The sequence below is a fragment of the Lampetra planeri genome, chromosome 34 (genome assembly GCF_965212315.1).
Source record: "Lampetra planeri chromosome 34, kcLamPlan1.2.h2, whole genome shotgun sequence".
In the NCBI taxonomy this organism is placed as follows: domain Eukaryota; kingdom Metazoa; phylum Chordata; class Hyperoartia; order Petromyzontiformes; family Petromyzontidae; genus Lampetra; species Lampetra planeri.
Window position 1 is genome coordinate 4,194,478 of NC_136140.1, and position 22,669 is coordinate 4,217,146.

At 48.4% G+C, this 22,669-nt stretch overlaps 1 protein-coding gene across 2 annotated transcripts; it reads right to left on the reverse strand.

Moving 5' to 3' along the window:
- Positions 1-1,286: 1,286 nt before the first annotated feature.
- On the reverse strand, positions 1,287-22,668 carry CFP (complement factor properdin). 2 transcript variants are annotated; one of them, XM_078610523.1, is made up of 12 exons: positions 22,498-22,668; positions 17,217-17,408; positions 14,921-15,068; positions 12,360-12,529; positions 10,924-11,091; positions 9,199-9,384; positions 8,100-8,285; positions 6,708-6,905; positions 6,017-6,140; positions 4,305-4,447; positions 3,508-3,614; positions 1,287-1,839 (listed from the first exon to the last, which is right to left on the reverse strand). In XM_078610523.1, exons 2-11 carry the CDS (start codon positions 17,293-17,295, stop codon positions 3,508-3,510), a joined length of 1,509 nt encoding a protein of 502 aa, XP_078466649.1. In that variant the 5' UTR covers positions 17,296-17,408; positions 22,498-22,668; the 3' UTR covers positions 1,287-1,839. The 2 variants fall into 2 exon arrangements, with proteins under 2 accessions (XP_078466649.1, XP_078466650.1); XM_078610524.1 differs by adding an exon at positions 16,732-16,839 and having other exon boundaries at positions 17,217-22,668.
- Between the last annotated feature and the right edge of the window lies 1 nt (position 22,669).

A 22,669-nucleotide genomic window follows, 5' to 3' on the forward strand; every position in this document is an offset into this window, starting at 1 on the left:
ATGCCATTGATAATGTAGTTACTACGCCACTGATAATGTAGTCACTACGCCACTGATAATGTAGTTACTACACCACTGATAATGTAGTTACTACGCTACTGATAATGTAGTTACTACGCCACTGATAATGTAGTTACTACGACACTGATAATGTAGTCACTACGCCACTGATAATGTAGTCACTAAACCACTGATAATGTAGTTACTACGACACTGATGATGTAGTCACTACACCACTGATAATGTAGTTACTACACCACTGATAATGTAGTTACTACGCCACTGATAATGTAGTTACTACGCCACTGATAATGTAGTTACTACACCACTGATAATGTAGTCACTACGCCACTGATAATGTAGTCACTAAACCACTGATAATGTAGTTACTACGACACTGATGATGTAGTCACTACACCACTGATAATGTAGTTACTACACCACTGATAATGTAGTTACTACGCCACTGATAATGTAGTTACTACGCCACTGATAATGTAGTTACTACACCACTGATAATGTAGTCACTACGCCACTGATAATGTAGTCACTAAACCACTGATAATGTAGTTACTACGACACTGATGATGTAGTCACTACACCACTGATAATGTAGTTACTACACCACTGATAATGTAGTTACTACGCCACTGATAATGTAGTTACTACACCACTGATAATGTAGTTACTACGACACTGATGATGTAGTCACTACACCACTGATAATGTAGTTACTACACCACTGATAATGTAGTTACTACGCCACTGATAATGTAGTTACTACACCACTGATAATGTAGTTACTACACCACTGATAATGTAGTTACTACACTACTGATAATGTAGTCACTACGCCACTTAGTCCAGACCATGGGTGGAAAAACCCGATTTTTCCAGCGGCAGGCATCGGGTTTTTTCTTTAATACAATTAAACCCGATTTTGGGGAATTAAAACCTGGTTTCATGAATACGAAACTCTGATCCAAGGCTTAGGCTGCTTCCTCGTCGGTGCTGCTATCGTACTCGGGGGGCCGTCGGGCACGGGGTAGTCGTAGAATGCGGCGGGCAGGTTGGTCTTGATGAACACGAGATTCTCCTCCACAATCGTGGGCGCCAGTGAGTTCCTTAGCTTGGAATGGATGAAGCCCATCGTTGAGAAGTTGGCGAAGGGCGGTTCTGCAATTAGAACCAATTAAACCGGATTTCTCCCAATCTCAGATGATCGGGTTTAATATAAAAAGACAATTAAACCCGATTTAAAAAAAACCAGACTGTGCCACCCTTGGTCCAGACGATGTTGATTTATCAGCTTAATTTTTTGTGCAATATCCATCGTGAACAACTTCAATCCGACAGAAGTGAACTCAACAACCCACGCGTCGATTCTAATCATCCTTCGTAACGTGCTCAAGATTTTCTAAGCGTGAACGAACGTGCTGCATTTGAATGTCATAAGCAAACGTGGGCACACGCCAAACGCTGGTGTGTGTTATAACAGAATGAGTGGTGTACGATGCTAGTCATCTTAATATCAAATTTCGATGTAAAGCTTTCGTGACTGCAGGGATTCATATTCTTGGATCTTTCGGTAAAGTCACGTAGAAAGGAAATAATAAAATAATAAAAAATAAAACAATCAAATTCTCACGACGGCTGCTTGTGTTGTGGCCGAAACGTCGTGAGAATTTGTATTATGTTGAATTTTTCTATATTTTATTATTTCCCTTCTACGTGACTTTACCGAAAGATCCAGAATATCTTAAGATCAATGTGCTGCTTTGAAGCACAATCCAGGCAGGGTGATGGGTTTGCATCTTGTCCCGTGGTGCAGTCGATTTCCTAAGCGAAGAAGACAAAACACATTGTTGAGCGTCAACTTTCACATGAGATGCAATGCCACTTGGTTTGTTCTGTAAATAAATAAAAACCGTGTTGTATCGTTGGTTCACATTAACGTTCATATACGGGGCGTTCGACCGTGACCCCATCGTTTGGGATGCGCTTAATCTTGTCAGACCTCAGAAGCTAAACAGGATTGAGTCTAATTCTAGATTTGAAGTTTTCGTGACTGCAAGGATCCATACTCTTTGTTTTTTTCGGTAAAGTCACGTAGGTAAAAAATAGAAATAAATTTAAATGAAAATAAAAAATAGAAAATAAATTTAATTGAAAATAAATAATTTATTTTATTTGTTTTCATTTATTTTCTATATTTTACCTACGTGACTTTACCGAAAAAATGTAAGGGTAAGGATTGAGTCTGTGTAGTGTGGGGTGGATGGGTGACCACCGTCCATTAAACAGCTGCTTCAGGGTTGTGCCGTGTTGTGGGCAGCAGAGGGCAGTCCAACAAAAGGTCAAGGCACAGCCTTGCAATGACCTGCTCATGCCACCCTCGTAGAAGGCATGTTGGCCTTCTCTTCCTAGCTGGGATAGGGAAGATCAGAGCACGTGATAACACCGTGTGACATTAAAGGATGAAAGCTACTTGGATCTATCAACTCCAGTTTGTATCCGAAACAGTGGACAAGAGGCGTTGTGGCCATTTCTCGGTGTTGTTTGTACCTCAGAGGCGTCAGCTATAGCACGGATGACGAGGGTAGGTGATTAATCGATTTGAGTACGTAATAAAGGCAGGGGGAAGAAGGGGAGTTGCATGGATTTCTTGGCTGAAAATCTTCAAGCGGAGCTCGATGGCACACCACTGTGTTGTGCCATCATGCTCGGCTAATAAACACATTCCTGCGGAGGGAGCTGGTAGGAACGTTGGGTTGCTCGGTCAATGGCCAGGGTTAACAGCGGCGTGGTGTATTCCGCAAATATGCCCGACTGTGAGGGCGGGCACAAGCCGGCGTGAGTAGGTTAAATGTTGAGTTTTATAAGGGCACCACGGGGTGACCCCAGCCGCTCCCCACCCAGCCCCACCCCTCCCACTCCCCACCCAGCCCCACCCTCCCCACCCAGCCCCTCCCCACCCTCCCCACCCACCCAGCCCCTCCCCACCCTCCCCTCTCCACCCAGCCCCTCCCTCCCCACCCAGCCCCTCCCTGCACGACGGACACAATAATCCCCTGTGGGCTGCTGTAACCAGAAGGTTCCTACCAGTATGAATCTACCATCGGTAGCAGAGACAATGACAACAGTTTAACACGTGGGCTTTCGTGACCAAAATCATCCATAATACAGGTTTTATTTTTGGGTGAGATCGCGTCAATATAAATGTGTCGTTAAACCCGCCACCACCCGATACAGCATGGCACGTTCTGTTTACGTGACGAACTTTACCAATCGGCTGTGTCGGGTGGTGACGGGTTTAACGACACATTTATATTTACGCGATCTAACGCCAAATAAAATAAACCTGTATTATGAACAACAACAACAACATTCCGCCAAACGATTTATTTTTTAATCAGAGGATTTGTCTGTCTAAGTAAAGGCCCCCTCAAGTGCTGCGTACAGAGAGAGGGCTTCTCCCGGCGTGGAGTGTGCAGCCCCAGCGCGTACCTAGTTCTCACAGTCCACGTCGCTCGCGTTTTCTCCGGAGCCGTTCTCATCCCCGCTGCCCCCATCACAGAGGGGCTTTGTAGGCTTGGGACGAACTCCCTTGCAGCCTGCAGGAAGATCCAGGGCAAAAAGGGTGCAACAGCAGGAGCCCGAGCAGCAGTTGGCATCATCATCATCATGGCTTAATATTCACATCGCACATCCCACGCGATGCATCTCGAGGCGTCCAGCAGCAGGGGACCCCCCGGTGGCAGCTGTCTCAGTGTGGCGCAAGGTCAGCACAGCAGCGGCCACGGCGAGTGAGCGTTAGTCTGCCAGCATGGGGCGATGCTGCTTCGTGGTTTACCCAATTCAGTAACTTGTGCGTGTCTTTATAAAATTTGGCAAAAATTTGGACCATGATGCCGGGACACATAGGCCACTCTTTTTTTAATGTTATGGGGATATTTAATGTCCCACTGTTAACCAAGAGGAGGTGCATTTCATGGTTAATGCATCCGCGGTATTAACCAGGGTGGCCCACACTGGGCTCGAACTGCAAGTCTCTGCAACAAGCATCAAACGCGCTACCCCTCAGCCGGGTCACCGCCCGCAAAGATGCGAAATTGCTTCACGAATTTTTGCGGCGTGGCCATGCCAAACAATCTACCTCGCATCGTTCCAAGTTTAGTTTGTGCTGCCGTAAGCACAGCCCAGTTACGAGTAGCCGTGGACACAAAGCGCATTATCCCGCGGCTAACGTGAGCCTGGCAGGGGAGGCACATAATAATGTTGGTGCACGGGTCAGGGTGTCTCACCGTCATCCACGCCCTTGGGACAAGCGGGCAGAGCAGGGCATTGCTGCTTCTCCTCCGCGTCGTTGCGGGGAGTGCACTCCTCAGCCGGAGTTCCCCAGAACGTGATGGGGATGTTCTCATTGGCGTCAATCGCCTTGACGGCTCTTGAGGAACAGGCACCGTAAACATCGTAGGTGGGTGGCATGCGGGTGGCTGTGCAAAGCTGGAGCCACAGAACTTGCTGTGCAAAATATTTATAGGTCCAAAGATTTACATGTCATCGGCCATGATCTATTTGCTGCTGGAGTAAGGCCTCCCCATGCTGAGCAGTCCGGGTTGCTGATGTGGGGCACGTGTATGTGGGAGCGAATAAATACAGTCCAACAAAGAATTTCGCTGCAATGCTCTCTGCTGTCCATCGGCACAAGGCCGAGAATTAAAAAAATACTTTAACTCAGGGTTAGATTTTGGGCTCAGGAATTGGGCTGGTTCTAAGTTGGGTTGGCATGATATGGCAATACTACAATGTATATTGTAGGGTATATACACTCCACATTATATCAGCGGTTTTGCTAAATATATCGGAATTACCATTGCCAATTGTTTTAGAAATAATTTCTTACATTTAACAAAACACAGACGTGTGATTTTATGAACAGCAGGAAGACCAGACGGCCGTAACGCCGTGCGTGTGTATCATGTGACCACCACACTGCATGAACAATGCTGTCAGCGTTGTCTAAACCACCAGCTCCACAAAGCTCAACGTTTGGCCGTCTCACAGTCTCACTTCTGCCAACAGGAAACCGTATACTGGTTTCATCATTATAAGGACTCATCAGTCCAATGTAGTACAATATATCATATTCACTCTTGCCCTATCCCTCTAAAAGCGCATATATCGAGAGGGCTTGCACCTTTAGCCTATGGGGAACCCCATTAGCACTTGGCTAAAGACAACAATTATTTAAATCCAACACTTTCTGTACATGATGAGAAAACCCATCACAACAGGAAAACGACATGCAGGCTGGAAACAAACAGATGTAACAAAGGTGAGCTGGCTTGGAAGAGGTCAAAATATCTAACACTGGTCAACAAAAAAAAAACATTTTTTTCTGGCCTGGACTTTTGCAGCTGTTTTAGACTAATTTCAGGGTGCTGATTCCAAATCTGATCTCAGATTTGCTCTATCACATCTCATTTTATGCTATCGGCATACCCCATTTTCATTGATTTTACCCGAAATCAACTCTGTCACTTATGATTGCAAGTTGTTGCGAGTCAGTGACTGCTTTAGTGTTAAAATATGGTGCTGTATTTTTAGGATAGTGTGTTTATAATATAATTTTATGTAGATATCCACATTTATTTAATATTTTTCTTCTGCAGTTTTAATTGAAAATGCAATATTTGATATCTCAAAAATCTGATGTGATAGACAAAAACTGATGCCAGATTTGGAATCAGCACCCCAAAATTACCTTAAACCCGTTAGAATACCTTATGCCAGAAAAAGTGTGTTGACCAGTGTATAATAGATGGACTCTCTAGAGCTCCCTTCTTCCAAGCCCTTCCGCCAGCAGTTGTGAGCAATGTAATTTCCAAGCTGCACCTTTAACCTTGACCCTATCGTATCGCGAACAAAAAGTGACACCTTGGCAAAGCCTGGCTGTGAACAACGGGAGATGGCCGACGTGGTCACGGGGCTGGTCGTGGGGGACAAGTCTCACTTCCAGGGAGGCAGCGGCGTCTTGCAGACGCGTCGGCGCACACTGGTGGAGCACTGGCCGCACGGGGGTTGGCAAAGGCTCCACTCGCCCCACTCGCCCCACTCGGGATTTTTCACCTTCAGCTCTGAAAAAGAAGACACAACGTGAGGAGCCACCCCCGTCCGCTTCAGCAACGTGACGCAGACATCGGTGCGAGTCTCGAGGTAAGGGCTCAACGCGTTTCAGTGAAGACTCCTACTGCACATCGTTTCTGCTGTGCATGCACACAGACAGCCCTCTTGTCGTCCCACTGTCGTATGAGGGCCTACCGCCTCTTCCTCCAAGAGGAGGCCAAAATACCTTTCGAGAGGGCGTCTTTGGAGCTCCTTCTAGTGGAGGCCTTTCTGGCAGCTGTGGTGTGATCAAGCAAGTGCAGGGTTGCACCTGTACCACATTTTTCAGTGCTGTGCGGGGGGAAGCGGCGGTGCAGTGATTAGCGCACTCCGCTACGAACCCAACATCGTGAGTTCGATTCCCGGCCACGGCTAAACATCGATCGCCGGACCAGTGCTCAGCCTCGCCACCGTTCAGCCGGCGTGGTGAAGTGCGGCCAAAATGAAACCCCTGACCGACGCGGCACGACGAGGCCTTCGTCTAGTGGATCGAGATGCTCTATGTGTTTCCACGTGGACGCGTGCGAGGCGCCCGTTACCACGGATGGTGCAGTTTTCCAGGTTGTAGCAGGCGCGGATGATGAATCCCTCGCCGTTGCACGCGGTGCCCTCCTCGTCTTGCCCCACGCAGAAGCGCTGCATCGTTTGCTTGCCCACGCGGTTCCGGCAGCGGTTTTCGTACGGCGTATTGGACATGCACGTCGACCAGGACGACCACTCCATCCACTTGCCGTCGGCTGCGGGCGACAAGGCATCACGCGGCAAGTAACCCGAGCTGGACATGGTAAAAACTGTGATAATTGTTTTTTTACCCTTTTATCTGGCAACAAAACTGACAACTTTTTTTACGAGGAGTCATGTTTGCATAGACCACAATACCTGCAGTCATAATGCAATCAAAAAACATAACTCTGATAATGTATGCACTGTCCTTGATTTTTTACTGGCAAATGAGGTACCAATGATGGTAAAAACTGTCAACTTTTATTTTTCAACATTCCGCCGAATTTTCTGATAAACCAAATCAATTGGCATATTTGTCCACATGACGTCTTGATTTGATTGGCTCTGTCGGGTGGTGGAGGGTTATCTAATCTAATTGATATTCATAAAGCGTCTTCACTCAAGGCGCCTACAAAACGATGACAGAATGGAATTATGTCGTCGACAGGGGGTGTCGGAGGGGAGTGAGGGGCAGAGGCCCGGACAATTGCATACTTGTCAACCCCTCATCAGTGCCCCACCTTGTTACAGACCAATTCAGACCTTATTGGTCACCCCGTGGTTCCCTTATAAATCTCAACGTTCATCCTACAAAGTTCCATCGCAAGGAAGAAACACAAACAAATAGACAAAAACTGAAAAACTTAATTTCCTTTGACAAAAATACGGCGTAAACCGCATGGGTTGACAGGTATGGAATTAATTCTAGATTTGAAGCTTTCGTGACTGCAAGGATTCATACTCTTAGGTTTTTTCGGTAAAGTCACGTAGGTAGAAATAAATAATACAAATAATAATAGAAATAAAATAATAAATCACGACGTTTCGAAGGCAACACAAGTCTCCACATCAGGTGGGACCGTCACAGCTAAATTTAATGATGTAATGATACGCGTGACACCACAGACATGCGAGAAGGCACAACCAGCACTAATTAAAGCCGAGGCTCTGTGGTCCTGAATTAATTGGGTAGTTTGACCAAATCCATTCCTGAGGGTGTCTACATGTGGCAGGAAACCAGAGTACTTCGAGAAAAGCCACACTCAATTCCCATACAGACGGAAATTAACCCACTTGCTTGACTGCCATAGCACCCTGGCCACGAGCCACAGGCAACGGTGACCTCCACTCCCAGGGGTTAGGGATGGAGCTTCGCGATCATCGTGCGATCCACCGTGTTCTTTGCGCGCCATCTCACTGGCCCGTACCGGGGCACTTGTGACTCGAGTCGCACAGCTCGGTTTGGCTTTGCCGTCCGTCCTCGCTGCCGGGGCACAGCCGGCCCCCGTAACGCGGTGCCGGGCTGTCGCAGAGACGGGTGTGCACCCTCGTGCCCAGCCCGCACGTCACGCTGCACGCCGACCATCCGCTCCACGCGCTCCACGCGCCGTCCACTGCGCACATACCGCGCACGGGAACACACCACGAACACCATGAACACCATGAACACCACGCACACACACACCATGCACAACGAGCACGGGCACACACACACCACGCGCACTTTACGCACAGGCACGCGCACCACACACAGGCACCCAATACTGCTGCCGTGCTGTGGCGAAGAGGCTGTGGTTCTGTGTAAGACCCCGGTAATCAGAGGCGGATCTGTGGTCCTCCCCACGGAGATGGGTGAACGGTCGTGAATTGTTAGGATTTTGAATAAAGCCCCGCATGAATAATTTGCCTGATGAATAAAATCGTTTCGTTTTTAGTTTAACCACCAGACTCAGCACCGCTGCTCAGCTTCCAGGTTCTGAAGACACCTGCTTGGAGATGGATGATTGAGAGAAAGAGAACACATTTAGATTTAAAGCTTTCGTGACTGCAGGGATTCATATTCTTGGTTCTTTTGGTAAAGTCACGTTTTATATTTTTATTATTTTATTATTTCCCTTCTACGTGACTTTACCGAAAGAACCAACAATATAGAGAAAACATTATTTACTATTTTTATTTTACCAGACAAGGCCCACTGAGCTACATGGTTCTTTGTCGAAGCGATCTGGCCACACATGATAGTTCAACAAAGTGGCTTATCACGTGGAAGTTTATAGCAGCCAAATACTCTAAACGCGTGTTTCTAAATCTGGAGGGAAAAACCAGAAGCAGCGGAAAAAAATCCACCCAACCACGGGGAGAGACACACAAACTCCAAATATACAGGCGTCAGCGTCGGGATCGAACCCACGCCCTTCCGTACACCAGGCGAGGCAGTTAACATCTCGCCACCAAGATGTGACACACTTCAAAGTCACTTTCCGTCGCCTTCTCCCATGGCCCCCTCTGTGGCACTGCCAACCGTACCAGGGCAGGGGTCCAGATCCAGGCAGGGCCCCGTATCCTGGGAGGCCCCAGGGCACCGCGAGCCAAGCGGCGCCACGGAGGGCACAGGGTTGTCGCACGCACGGCTCCTCGTCCGCACGGCACCGTCGTCCCGGCAAGTCTTGGAGCACTCGCCCCACGACAACCACGAGCCCCATGCTCCGTGAGCTGCCAGGGGGTCGTCGGGCACGGGAGGGGGGGGGGTGATGGCAGAGGTCGCAAACGGGTTTTGATTCATTACCCGTACCCGTACCCGGCCGCACCAGGGTCGCAAATGGGTACCCGTACGCGCGGGTACGGGTACCCGTTCCCTACCCATACCCGTACCCTACCCGAAATGAGTAACAAACGGCTATTCACCAGTGCCTCACGGCCTACCCGTACCCGGCCGCACCAGGGTCGCAAACGGCTACCCGTACCCGTACCCGGCCGGGTACGGGTAGCCGGGTATCGGGTAAGGTACGGGTATCGGGTACCCGGTTGCGACCTCTGGGTGATGGGCAGGGAGGGGGGGCAACGGCCGATGATAGGTCATTTGCAAGGCCACAAATGAGACTCCGATGGCCCACACAATTTATGAATTTGAGGCTAAATTAAAGACTTTATTTTCGAACTTGACATACTAAAGGCTTTCTTGGCCAATGTTACGACTTTCTTTTGTTTATGTTTGGGCACCCTAACGCGAAAATCTATTTAAGGAGCATTATTTTCAAAATGTGTACGGATAACTCAGATAGCGTACGGATGACTTTAAGTCGGCCAAAAGGAGAGTCGTCTCAAGCAGTTTAGTTTCGCAATTTGGTTTCTTCTCGTTTTTTGTGCATATCGTCTAGACCAGGGGTGGGAAACCTTTTTTCTGCTAAGGGCCATTTGGATATGTATAACATCATTCGCGGGCCATACTAAATCATCAACTTATAAATTAGCCCGTTATATTTGGTCAAACATTTCATTAACTCACCCCTAATGTGATGGCAGGAACCGCTTCTCTTTGGCGAGGCGTGTGATGTTAGCTGGTATTGATGATGTTGCTACTCGCAGCTGCTTTTCCAGGTTTGCTCCTAGATTTATTGAATTTCGAGTCCCGCCTGCGGTTGCCTTGGCAGGGCCACACCAAATGATATCGCGGGCCTTGTACGGCCCACGGGCCGGACGTTCCCCACCCCTGGTCTAGACTGTTGTATTTCAATGTTTTAATTTTTTTGCAATCACTTTTTTACTGAGCATTTATCTCAAACACCCATTTGTTCCCCCACCTAGATACATACTGCATGGGTCGTGCGGTATAAATAATAAATGATGATGATGACGTAGCAGTGTTGGCAGTGGGCCCTCGTGCAAGTAATGAAATGAGAACCTCCCTCTACTTTGTCCCTCCTCTCTTCACAGCTCTCAGTGTCTGGGCGTCTCCAGCCCATGGGCCCCCCCCCCCCCCCAGTGCAGTTGCATTGCTGGCACACTCAACAGCCACACCACTGCAACGAACTGAGAAATACTGAGGATATACTCGTATCAGTTTAGGGTAGGCCAAATATCCTCTTGAGGTCTCTCTCTAGAGGTCCCTCTAGCGGAGGGGCAGCAGCATCACGAGCGGTGAATTGCAGGGCTGACTCGAAAAGAAAAACCACGGTGGATCACAAAACGAGAAATGGAGTTTGGAAAATCCTGACTCGCTCCCTCTCCATCCCCGGGCAGCAAAGTACTCACTCGGGCAGATCTGTCCGGTCTCACAGGCCACGCTCTCGCTGGCTGGGCCGTCGCAGCGGACGCCGCACGCATGGGCACCCTCGCACGTTCTGGCGCGACGTTTCTGTCCCGCGCTGCACGTGACGGAGCAGGCAGACCACTGGCCCCAGCTGCCCCAAGCACCTCGCACTGCGTTGCAGACAAGCGGCGACACACGCACGCCAAGGGAAGGGCCCGTCGCAAACTCTTTCACGCATTCACACATTGGCCCATGGGCTCAATCGTTGAATCAAGGTGGTGCTCACAAACGCAAACGGAATCATCAATTCTCAACACTTTGTTGTTTTATTGTTGGTTTGCTTCCAGATTTTATGCCGGTGGTGCGCGAGGTGTCATCTCACGAGACAAAGTACCCATTCGGATCTCTTCCGGAGTCAAAATTATATTTAATTTAAATTAAGCGCAGAGCCAAATTCTATCTAATGGTCTTTTCATGCAGTCATTGGCGACCACAATAAGACCATCGCCTCAGCACTGCACTTATAAACTGGAGACGTTGAATCACTGGAGGCTGCTTGGATTCAGCGGTGCCAGCTCAGCGTTCTGACCTCTGACCCACTGTGGCCACCTCATTTGCTGCTTGTGTTGTGGCCGAATCGTCGTGAGAATTATTTTATTATGTTTTATTTTTATTATTTTATTACTTCCCTTCTACGTGACTTTACCGAAAGAACCAAGAAGATGAATCCCTGCAGTCACGAAAGCTTTAAATCGAAATCAGGTAACTTCTTTCTAATGTACAGTGCCCTGCAGTCTCATATAAAAAGTTATCATAGTTTCCGTTTTCAAACTGGTTCATTTCATATTGTTATAGTCTGTTATGCTTTACAATGTGGTGGTTAGTCACAACCGTAATGCTGAAAATGTTCATCTCGCTTGGTTATCGTTAACCAAAATGAAATCAAAACGCTTAGCTGGTGTTCACTGTCATCAACAAGATGAACACTGACACCGATTGACCTTCACCAAGAAAACCAATTGGCCAGCCTGTACTGGACCACGGACGCACCATTCAACTTTCTCACAGAGTGATCTTTCTTCTTCTTGGTTCTTTCGGTAAAGTCACGTAGAATGGAAATAATAAAATAATAAAAATAAAACATAATAAAATAATTATTACGACGTTTCAGCCACAAAGCAAGCAGCCGTCCTCAGGTGAAGAACAGGTCTGTCGAGAAGACAGAGCCTGAATGAAACACCCCAGACTTGGAGCGTCTATTTAAGCTGGGTTGGAGGGGGGGAGAGCGCCTTGACAAAATAATTTGCATATCAAGAGGAATTTAGCATATTTATGGGAAATGCAGAGTGATCTTTGCCTGGGCCACAAATCAGCCACTGGAACGGGCCCGCAGAGTGTCCACTAACCAAGCCACGCCAGCTCTGCCCAGTTCCCTCACCTGGGCAACAGACGCTTGCGTTGCAGATGCGGACCTGGAAGCGTTGATCCAAGGGGAGTAATTTGTTGCAGGCGCCCGTTCCGATGCAGACCTTGGACCGAGAGCTGACGCCACTGCCACACGAGACGCTGCAGGGTGACCAGTCAGACCACTCCGACTGGAACGCCTTCCTGTTCGGCGCACAGCGACATTGGGGTTAAGGCGACGTTGCAGTGAGGCCCCCTCGCAAGTTGACGCGTTGCGTTCCAACGTCTCCGATCGCTTCCAGGAGCTCCTACACTTGTTTTCTTCTTGGTTCTTGCGGTAAAGTCACGTAGAAGGGAAGTAATAAAATAATAAATATAAAACATAATAAAACAATTCTCACGACGTTTCGGCCACAACGCAAGCAGCCGTCCTCAGGTGACTTTACCGAAAGAACCAAGAAGATGAATCCCTGCAGTCACGAAAGCTTTAAATCGAAAAAATCTCCTACACTTGTTGTTGTTGCCGTATTGCAGTTTCATTCACGGGGGCAAAGAAGCGAACTTAGCAGCTCGTTGCGCTGCGCGAAGGGCACGAGGCATCTTTGGTCACGAGCCGTGCCGGATGAAGCTAGTGCGGGGCCTGTAGCAATACCTACTATAATGAGCCAAGAATGTCTGTGTGTCCCGCACGTGACGTCACTCCACGTCGACCAGCCCCCCTCATGAATAATCATGAATAGGTTACATCCTCCACATGGAGCCCCCTCCCACCATTAATAATCATGAGCAGGTGATGTCACTCCACATCGAACAGTCCCCCCATTAATAATCATGATAAGGTGATGTCCTCCAAATGGACACCCCACCTCCATTAATAATAATTAGCGGGTGACGTCACTCCACATGGGGGGGGCGAGGCGCCTCCTCCCCCCTTCTCGGCGTCAACTCACAACCCTCACTACAAAGGCAGAACCCTCACGTCACGCGATCTCCGTAACGCTGTTGAGACATCGAAGTAAAAAGGACGTCACGATGAACAAGGGATTATAACCTTAAAATGAAACAGGTCTGTGTCACCGCGCCCTTACAAATTGCACACGAATTGATGCAATGAATATCATGTCGCGGTCTGCTTTTCGCTTGCAAGTTTCAGATTTACTGCCATACACCCGTCCTTGGACAGGCAAAGGGCTAGTATGTTATAAAGGGGCCCTAAATAAATAAATAAAACACGTAAAAATTAAAGCACAAATGTTTTACTTGCACAGTAAAGTAATTGCCAACCGCATTAAAGTAATGATCAGCCACGGCAGAAGTGTTGATCCTACCGTGTTTCATTACTTTAATGCGGTTGGCTCACACGAAATTGATTTCTCTAAGACGAAGGTACTTTGCAAGCCCACTGGCTATCAACAAAGATTTGTTCATGAAGCCATCCATATATACAGACACAGACACAATTTCAACCGAGATGATGGGTACAAACTCAGCTATCATTGGAAGTACGTCATCAACCACTTTAAGTCATAACTGGTTGTGATGTTTTCTCCTTGTCGGCTGTCGTCCCTTTCCTGTCACCGTCTGTGCTTCACCTTCGTGGTTTCTGACCCCAAGGCAGATATGCCCCGCCCACTCTGTTCCGTTACCAGGATGCTTGTGCCACGCCCCTTTTTAAACCTTTAAAAGCAGCTTGCATTCGGTGGCATTCCCCCCCTTTTTACTCCTGATGACGATCGCTTGTGTTGTGATCGAAACGTCGTAGTTTTTATTTTATTTACTTACATTTTTTCTATCGACGTGACTTTACTGAAATAACCAAGAATATGAATTCCTGCAGTCACGAAAGTTTTAAGTCAAAAATATATAAAACGGTTGATGAGCACAGGCCCAAATGATCAAAATGCCAAGTGACCAGCAACAAGAAACACAATCAAAGTTGTAATAGATGACTAAACGATGTTTGATCGACACTCTTTGGTTCTTTCGGTAAAGTCACGTAGGTGAAAATAATAATAAAATAAAATAAAAAAGTGAAAACAACTAAATTAAATCACGACGTTTCGGGCGCAACACAAGCGTCCGTCATCAGGTAGAAACAACCACAGCAAAAACAGTTGCTGAAGTATGCCACAGAGATGGCTTTGACAAGGGTTATTATAAATGTTTGATCGAGCAAGGTTATTCAAATTTGAAGGAGGATGGGGGGGAAGGAGGGATGAGATGATGGAAAGGAATTCCAAAGCCAAGCAGTCCAAGGAAAGAAGCAGAAAGAAGGAAAGTTTTTGGACCTGCAGTGTTGGTGGTTCAACAAAGTACGAGTTGAACGAAACGGTCAGTCTGGTAGACCGACTCCTCGGCATGGGTGGAAGAATGGCCGAACGAAGTTCACGGCGCAGTCTGCATGCATGTTGAACTTATTTCGCAACGTACGTAGCCAACCGTGCTTATCGGGAGCATCGCTACGACCAGTAAACCCTGGCAGTAGCGATAAAAGAGCGAAACGGAGACCACCGACCGCCGGCGTGCGAGCGAGCGGAGTGAATCGGTCATCAGTCGGCCCGACTTGCTTCAACGTCGCTTCGTGCGGCCGCTCACCGGCACGCAACGCATGCCCTCCCTTGTGGCGCAAACCCAAAGGTCGGGTTCCGGCAGCAGGCTTCCTGGGTCGTCTTCTGACCGAGCAGCAGCTCCTTGCTGCACACACCGGTCCTGGGGTCCACCTCTGTGTAGCACGCTCCCGAAGCTGTGGGGCAGGGGATTGCAAGTCAGTGCTATCTAAACAGATTTGGCATCGCGGTTACTGGCCCGGTGGTTCAGCGGTTAGAGGCAGTGGCTTGTGAATGGGAAGGTGGCGAGTTTTTCGAATCCGCGCGGTTGTTGACTCAACCCAACGTTTTTATGGGGTCGATAAAACGGTGACCACTTTTGTGGAGAAGTCAATAATTGGTCGTCCCACGTGAAAGGGAAGTCCGCACGAGCCGTCTCGGGGGGACAGGCGCTTCATTCTTGCCGCACTCCCAACCAAGACACGCACTCGCAGGACGCTTCGCCGCCAGAAGACCACCATGCCCCCCCCTTCACACACTCTCTTTCCCTTCCCCCTCGAGCCTTCCAGAAGGTTCCCTGTCCCTCCTCCTCTGCCTCCCATTCTACATTAATCAACTTCTCCCTTCCTTACCTGTCCCTAAACCCACTTTCCCCCAAATTGAACCTCTCAGCCAATCCCACGTCCCGCTTCCCAGCAACTGCGCCCTACCCAGCCAACCGTAGTTTATGAATGTATTACCCTACGGTGTCCTTACATAACAATTACATATAGACGCACTCGCTCCTGCCATGGGAATGATGAATTGCCACCTCTGGCTCAGGTCTGTAAGCAGGAGATGCGCACCACCTCATTGCTCATTTGAGCAGGAAATCACTCGGACGTTTGACTATAACACGAGGCCAACTTTAATTAAACAATAAAACCCGCAATTTATAGCGCGCACATATTGCACTGACCGTGAAATTGCGGCAATTGTCATGGGCAGTGCAATCAGTACGAACGACCACAGTAACTTGTTACGGCTTCACATAGCTACATGGTTAAACAAATCAAGTTGATTTGAGAACTTCAACAAGACGCCAGAGATATTCTAAGTTGCAAGTGACTTTGGTCACGAAAAATTACAAAAGTAATAACTTTAAATATCGCACAGCAATTAAGTCAATAGAAATCAAGGGGAAGAACATACACTTTACAGGAGAAATCTAAAATACTGTACAAACATCAGAATAGGTTTTCCTCTTTTTTTGGCAACAAAACAGGTGTTAAGATGTTAAAACACCAAACTGAAACCTTTTTACAAGGAATCATGTTTGCATTAACCACAATACTTGTGGTCAGAATGCAAACAAAAAAATGCTCTGATAATATATGCATTGTCTTTGAAACTGATTGGTCCACACCAGAAAGTGTACAAACATAATTATGAGTACAAACATACTGTCTAGTTCATGGAAAAGTCACCTTTGCAGCCAAGAGAAACGCTATCATCTAAACAGGAGTCAATTCTTGGACTGACTAACGATCCCACATCTTAAGGAACTCGCCCATTGTTTCAACCGCCATACCTACAGAGTCAAGGGTAATGAATGTGTGAATATCCTCAATAACAAATGAGCCTCCGAAATGTTGCCGATATTCCAGCGACATCACCACGGTCAGATTCCGCAGCTCCAGAGGGTCGGTGGATTTTTCTCCGGGTCCTCCGGTTTTTCGGGGGTTCCCTCCACGTTTAAAATCAACGTGCGTTTAGAGTATTTGGCTGCTATATATTTCCACGCGATAGGCCTCTTCGTTGAGCTATCATTTGTGGCCAGGTCGTTTCTGAAAAAGAGCTCAATAGCTCAGTGGGCCTTACCTGGTAAAATAAAACACATTCCTGCGGAGGGAGCTGGTAGGAACGTTGGGTTGCTCGGTCAATGGCCAGGGTCAACGGCGGCGTGGTGTATTCCGCAAATATGCCCGACTGTGAGGGCGGACACAAGCCGGCGTGAGTAGGTTAAACGTTGAGTTTTATAAGGGCACCACGGGGTGACCAGCCCCTCCCCACCCAGCCCCACCCCTCCCACCCCCCACCCAGCCCCACCCTCCCCACCCAGCCCATCCCCACCCTCCCCACCCAGCCCCTCCCAACCCTCCCCTCCCCACCTAGCCCCACCCTCCCCACCCAGCCCCTCCCTCCCCACCCCAGCCCCTCCCCACCCTCCCCTCTCCACCCAGCCCCACCCCTCCCATTTTTGGATGCACGACGGACGGACAGACACAATAATCCCCTGTGGGCTGGTGTAACCAGGAGGTTCCTACCAGTAAAAAAAGTTTAGTTTATTCGTTTTTAGTTCTTACCGGGCTGTGCTGCTCCTGTGCTCACCAGGGCAGCTATCACGGGTAGCCACAGCCACGCAGCCTCCACGGTGAGCGACATGGCAGAGTGTGGCCCAGAGCCATCCAGTACCGACTCTTATCGGCTCGAAGCGCCGGTTTGTGATGGGGCTGTCACTCGCTCACTCAGCCTTGCAGTGCCAGCATCCTGTTTTTCTGCTCGTTGGGCATAAAACAAGAATGAAAGACACGAACAACAACAACAAGAATAACGATTGTGCCTGTGAAAGGCCACAACATAATGGTGCAATGGAAATCTGATTTGTGCAAATCTTTATGAAACTGGAAGTGATGTTTAGTTCATGGTCGCCAAAACCGTTGCTTTCAAGGTCACTAATTTGCTGTCAGGATTGAGGTGTCATATCGTTATCATAGTTAGTCATGATCAGTCTGCTGCTGGGTGAAGGCCTCCACGAGCTGCCTCCATCTCTCAAGATCCGGCGATGCAATGAGCCACCTAGCACGTGAACGTGAGCTGATCTTCATTGCTCCATCTCCTCGACGGGTGCCCCACTGGACGCGTTCCATTCCTCGGCTGCCGGTCGATCACTGGCCACCGGCCCTTGTAGCGGAGTCTCCTGCCCAGCTTGTTTGATGAGATCAGAGTTGTCGGGGAAAGACGTCTGATGAGGAAAAGTCGACACTCAGAGGTGCTTTCCTCGGCCAAAACGGGGGCCTACTTTTCTCGATTTTAGAATTTCAGTTGCATAACTGAGTAAAGTGCTGTGGGTGGAGCGGTGGTGCAGTGGTTTGCACACTGCGCTGCCAACCCGGCAATCTGAGGGCAATTGCAAGCCACGGCTAACATCAGTGGGGCGTGATCTCTGAACCAGTACTGAGCCTCCTTGCCCTTCATCAACCCGCACAGATGGCTATAAGTATGGCCCGACAACCTCTCACGGCTGACACGGCATGGGGTAAGCTTTTATCCAGCAGTGGATTAACAAAGGGCTGTAGATTATTTTGTATTCCTACTATCCAACCGTGTCAACCAGAGCTGGGCTCTCCAATGATTTAAGTCGATCGATTACTCAACCGATTATCGATTCGGTCACTCGACTCATCAATTGGCTCACACAAAAATGAAGTTGAGTTAAATAAAGTCTCACTTCTGATCGCACACGTGTGTTGCTGGACGGGAGGTAATGGGCCCGAGTTATAGACCACGCACGACGTAGTTCATTTACAATTTTCTTAGGAATTAAATTGATTTTAAATTGACTCATTGTCCCTGGCCTAGTTTCAATGCACCCTGCCGATAGCTCTATATTTAAACATGAGCTATTCATTTAACCTTCAGGACTCCTCTGCTGCAGGGAACACAAGCCACACCCACTGCACTCCGAACAGAGGAATTTACCCATGACCAGCTGGGAGCACATTAACGCCTTACCATGTGGGTTACGCGGTCGTGTGCGACACAGTTTTGCAACAAAGGTGGTGCCTCCCACAATGTGATCTGTGCAGCACCGGTGGCACGTGAGCCATCTGCTAAATAGTCAATACACGTGTATGTGTGTGCACGTCTGTCCCTTGCAATACCAAGCAATGTGTAGCATTGTACGTACTAAAGGTATTAGAATCAAGAAAGCAGTATCTGCGTGTGTGTATATATGTATGAATGTATATGTTTAAATGATCACCTCCAATGTCAATCCACTGCTGTATGTATGTTGAACTTCGTTCGCACTACGTGACAACCCTTACTAGTTGGCTGTGTCGGGTGGTGGCGGGTTTAACGACACATTTATATATTTACGCGATCTGACCCAAAAAAAATACTACCTCTATTAATTATATTGGTCGCGACAGCTTACGTGTTAAACTATATTTACTGTAACCGACATTGTAAACCATCGGATTTATGAATCCTGAAATCTTTGATGTCGCTCAGATACAATATCTTTCTGGGGCTCACAATGAAGAAAAGCTGGTGGGACTTTCAGATTAAATATTGTTTAAATGTTGCTACGTGAGCGAGCAAAGTTTGGGAACTCAGGAATTTTGCTCTTTGGCTTTAGAGGCGCTGCGGCAGAAATCATGAGCCTTCGTAGTGAAGGTCAAATTATTTCCCCCAGGTTAAATAAGCACTGGGCGAGCCAGAGAGCGCAAGGGAAACCGGCGGAATTGGGATAAATGCCAACGAAGAAAATCATTGACGCTGCACTCGCTCTGCCGTGTTAACAAAACAGCACGTGTGAGGGTGACTGCAGTTGACCTCAAACACAAAGATCCCCCGTGTAGCCTTAAACAGATTGCTGGGGCAAGTGCTGTTCGCGAGCACCTATGAAGGTTGGCACGGTGGCACGACAGGGATTGGTGGCATGCACCACGCCCGGCCGCCTTTGTCAGATGCTCACTTGAGGCCGAGTGTGTCACCACTTATTTATTATTATTAATTCTAAACTGATATATTTATTGTAAACTTTCATAGTGCTGTGTGGTGCTGGCCATTTAACGTGTGTGGGCCTTTGGACCTGTGCTCAGCAAGTGTTTAAAAATAATCTCAAAAAGTAACGCGCAAGAGTCAATAAGCCGAAGTGAAACTCTCCTCGTGTGATCACGCGAGCAGTGGCTGAGTGGGGGTTTAAGAATTGCAATCACCACCAGTGGATTGCTGCTGCTGCTGCTGCTGCTTCAGCGAAGTGTTTGTTTTCAAGTTCCCATCATCATCGCCATCAGCAGCGATTCATTTCCACACGGCATCATTGTTAGAGCCCTCTTTGGGAGCAACACACTTCGCCTCCTATCGCCTTCACAGACTGCTGGAGCAAGTGCAGTTAGCGAGCACCTATTGAAGGCTGACACGGCACACCAAGGTGGGTGGCCAGCACCACACCGGGCCACCTTTGTCTCCCTGGTGACGATGTGTACTCATCGCAGCCGGTATTCAGTCGAGGCTGAGTCGACCCAGGGGAGGTCCAGGACCGGTTCAAAGATTCGTTACCGTGATTGCTAACGAGCTCAGATCGCCGGGTTCGTGCGCTAACCACTGCGCCACCACTCCCCCCCACCACCGATCAGCACGGTTGGCTACGTACGGTGCGAAAAAAGTTCGACACACACAAACACTCCCCCAGCTACATGACAGCCAGCCACAGCAAGCGGAGAAGGCGTCCACGAAGCCACGGGCAGTGACCCGGCCCAGGGGACAGCGCCACTAATTGCAGAGGTTCACAATGCCAGGGTCGCCTTCATCATTACCGCGAGTGTCATCACCAACATTCACGACGCGCCGTCTGCATCGCACTAAACGTTGAAATATCCCCATGAGCGAGAGGAGGTCATCGCGTGCCGGTATCAGGGTCCACATTTGTCAAATAAGCAAATTACTCGATTTGGGATTATTCTCCACAATGATCGCCCCCTCTACTTGTCAGACGAATGCCCCAGGTCGCTCTTGCAAATGAGACTCATCCTGACCTCTTGAGTAGACGAAACACAACTCTTGTTGAACCATTGGCCGAGTCGTCCTGAATGGCCCCGATCTCAAAAGGTCAGCAGGGTTCATCCTCGAATCGGTGACCACCAGAGCTTGCCAGTTCGTTCTCGGCATGGCGTTGTGCGGTGACCAGGGCATGGCAGTCAAGCTGGCTCGTTGTTATTCACCAATATCCATTTACTAATGCCTCGTTTGTTCGCACTTGGATGAGAGACTGCCTGAGAATGCCAGGTGTTATAGGCTTGGGTTGCGAGGTGGCCAGGAGATGGCAGTACGGTACAGCAATGGGCTCTTGAATCGATCTTTGCAGAGCTTTGAGCGTTACCCTCTCGTACGCATGAAGTCAAACACTCATGACCAGAATTGGCCAAACATCTCAACGCCATGACCATGAACACAACAGAACAAATCTCGAGAATCAACAAAGCTTTCCCGAGTAAATAATTGTCATTTTGTTTTAGAGTTCAAAAGATCTATTGTTGGAAGAAACAGGCAAATATTTACATGTCACTTCTGTCATTTACACTGCCTTATAACACAATAGTGACCTCGCGATTTTGATAATGGCCCTTCTTTAAACTATAAGAGGGCAACTGAAATCCCACCTTAGACTGTAATATACATTAACATCTCATTTAACGTTGACACAAACAGTTTTGATTTATGTGTGCCCAGTCCGTCCGTGAACGCGTAATAGTGAGTGCGTAGCATTGAGATCACGTGGTTTTCCGGTCATTTCCCCTCCCCCCCCCGATCCATGACAATCCTTGAGTTGTTTTCAGTAAAAACAAAAACTCTGAAACTGCTGCGAGGTTTAAATGGGGCCAGCAGGAAGTAAAACAAGCAAATGCCAGCTCACTTACGGGTATGTGTGCCATCAAAATTCGCCGACTCGTTCAAGAGAAACGCTGTTGTGTCCACGTCTCGTGGGTCAAAGGGAGTTGTCGGTATGCAGCGGTCAAGCGCTGCGCTCCAAACCCAGAACACCACGGGTTCGATTCGCACTTAGGGATATCAACACCAGTGACGATTATCTGAACCGGTCCTGGGCTTCCCCTAGGTCGACTCAGCCTCAAATGAGTACCTGGTTCGGTGTATACACATCGCTACTTGGGAGACAAAGGCGGCCGGGCGTGGTGCTGGCCACCCATCCACCCCCTCGTGTGTCACAGTGCCGGCCTTCATAGGTGCTGCTACTCGTTAACATCACTTGCCTCAACAGACTATTAAGGCTACACGGGGCGGTGAAACTTTATCTTTGTAAATAATGGTGGGGGGGGGTCTCTGGATAGCTCAGTGGCGCTGCAAGTTACTCAACAGAGAACATTTCAAGTTTGATGTTTGTATCGTTTAACCAGGTGAGAACTGAAGAGGCGAGGATAATCTCATTCGCAGGACTGACCTGGGTCACGGCATTGTGCATTGGGTAGAACCAACAAGAAATGCAAACAATTGCAACCGCGTAGAGACCAGGACAAGACCAACCGCATTACAGAATCAAATTGAAAACTGCCCAAAAAAAGATCAATATTATATTACATGCATTTCCAGTGACAAAAAAAAAAATAGTCGTCTCGAACAAATTCCTTAAACAAAAATGTGACAATGTTTCCACACAGTCCACCCTCTACTGCAACACACACGTCGCAGTGACGCAACATGCCTCCCGAAGTGCCAGCAAAACAAAAAGATTCGACACAACATCGTCGCCTTAAGTAACACAGCACACAAGACGTGTGTGGACACCCCGCACCTGCGATTAGCACGTTCGGCTACGTGCGGCGTAAAAGAAGGTCAACATACATGCATATAAACTCCGTGTCGACCAGACCCACACAGTTGAAACTTCCGTAGCCCATAAACCACCTGGACGGCAATGCTTCGTTAATAATTAACCCTCTCCCCCACTGCCCTGGAGATGAATCCGTAGCTTTGCCACAAGAGGCTTTTGACAAGCAGCGAGTTGGAAGGAAGG